The 1,454-nt window shown below is 46.3% G+C and overlaps 1 protein-coding gene across 1 annotated transcript in view; it reads right to left on the bottom strand.

Moving 5' to 3' along the window:
* Nucleotides 1-824: 824 nt before the first annotated feature.
* The window catches only part of FANCF (FA complementation group F), a 1,217-nt gene continuing 587 nt past the window's right edge, over nucleotides 825-1,454 (bottom strand). The window contains exon 2 of the mRNA XM_004711635.2: nucleotides 825-1,454. Coding sequence (XP_004711692.1) covers nucleotides 879-1,454 — 576 coding nt within the window. The 3' untranslated portion in view covers nucleotides 825-878.

Here is a 1,454-nt window from a genome sequence, read left to right as displayed (position 1 = left end):
GATCATTGAAAAACTGTATTGCCCATAAAAAATTTAAAAAAAGAATAAACCACACTTAAATCTGGTTATTAGGAATTTGTGTTTCAGAGCATCTGGGTAAATGGACATTCAGTTCCTACACACACTACACCAAAATTTTAAACAGTTCCCATAGGGCAGCCACCAAGAAAAATAATCAAGAAATTTAACTCTTTTAGAATAAGCCATTCAATTACCATGGGGCAATTATATCACTAAGGTTGATTTGTGAATTTGATTATTGATAGAAACGTCCCTAAAACTTGAGTCTTCTAATTCAGAGGGAAGTTTTGATTTTCTATCCTCAAAGGTTAACATCCAAAGGCAAATTATATTTTATATACTTTGGCTTTTTAGCTATCTTTGTGTCAGTGCTTCAAGTCACGATGACTTCACTTTCCACACTCAAAAGAACGGTTATTTACCAAAAATGGGGGGAAAATAGACATTTTGAATTAAAAAATGTTAATACATGTTGAGGTTGGTTAACTAGTGAGAACACTGGTAAGCAAAGTCAAGAGTCAGGGCTTCAACCCCAACTAGGGAAGTGGGCTTTTGACCCCAAGTACTTCTGAAGTGATGTGGCCAGAGAAAAAGCTTCCCACTGGTAAAACAACTGCCAATGTCAGTGACGCACAGCAATAGAAATAAGGTGTCCTTTGTCTGTTAAAAGACCTGGTTTCCTTGAATAGTATTTTTTTTTAGAGAGAGTGGCCTTCTAAAACGTAAATTCTCTGGTTCAAATGGCTTTCAACATTGAAAATTAATAACACCAATAATTATATTGTGGCAGAAAGAGGTACAGGTTTGGTGAGAACATTAAAGTTTTAATTCTGTACACCACATGTTCAAGAGCACAATTAAGAGAACAGTGGGTGGAGGGCCCTTGGGCCTGGGCTGAGATCTTGAACGTGTCCTTTTCCCAGTGCAGTGTCAAGAGCCACCAGTAGGTCTGTCCAGATGCTAAGACCTGGGACTTCAAAATCTCCATCCTCTGCCTTACAGGCCTTCAGGGTGGTGAGAACTTCATCGTTCAGGGGTGGAGGGGCTTGCTGGAGGCTTTGAAACCTGTCGCACAACTCCTCCCAGGACGGATCCTGGGGCTCTGCTCCAACCCAGTGGCCTCTCTGGAGGTCGTAGTGCAGATGGCGACCCCATTCTGTGAGCAGACCCAAATAACCGTGGGCGAGCGCTGGGTGGCGGCCTGCCACAGAAGCCAGAAGGCGGGCAGGGAGGGTGCGACAAAAGGCCACCATGATGTCTGACTGTCCTAGCAACCAGGCGCCCAGCTCCAGCCTCCCCTCCGCAGGTGTTTTGGGGCGGGCCGGATCCAACCCCTCGTCTTGGGGTGGGGCAGGCGAGGGCGGCGGCAGCAGCAGGGCGGCCGCGAGCACCTTCAGGAAGTGGCCGTGCGGCAGGCGCGCCCACAGGCGCCC

Source organism: Echinops telfairi, unplaced genomic scaffold (assembly GCF_000313985.2).
Source record: "Echinops telfairi isolate 266 unplaced genomic scaffold, ASM31398v2 ScPeMD7_60;HRSCAF=208, whole genome shotgun sequence".
NCBI classification, from domain to species: Eukaryota; Metazoa; Chordata; class Mammalia; order Afrosoricida; family Tenrecidae; genus Echinops; species Echinops telfairi.
This window is presented reverse-complemented; position numbering and strand designations above follow the sequence as displayed.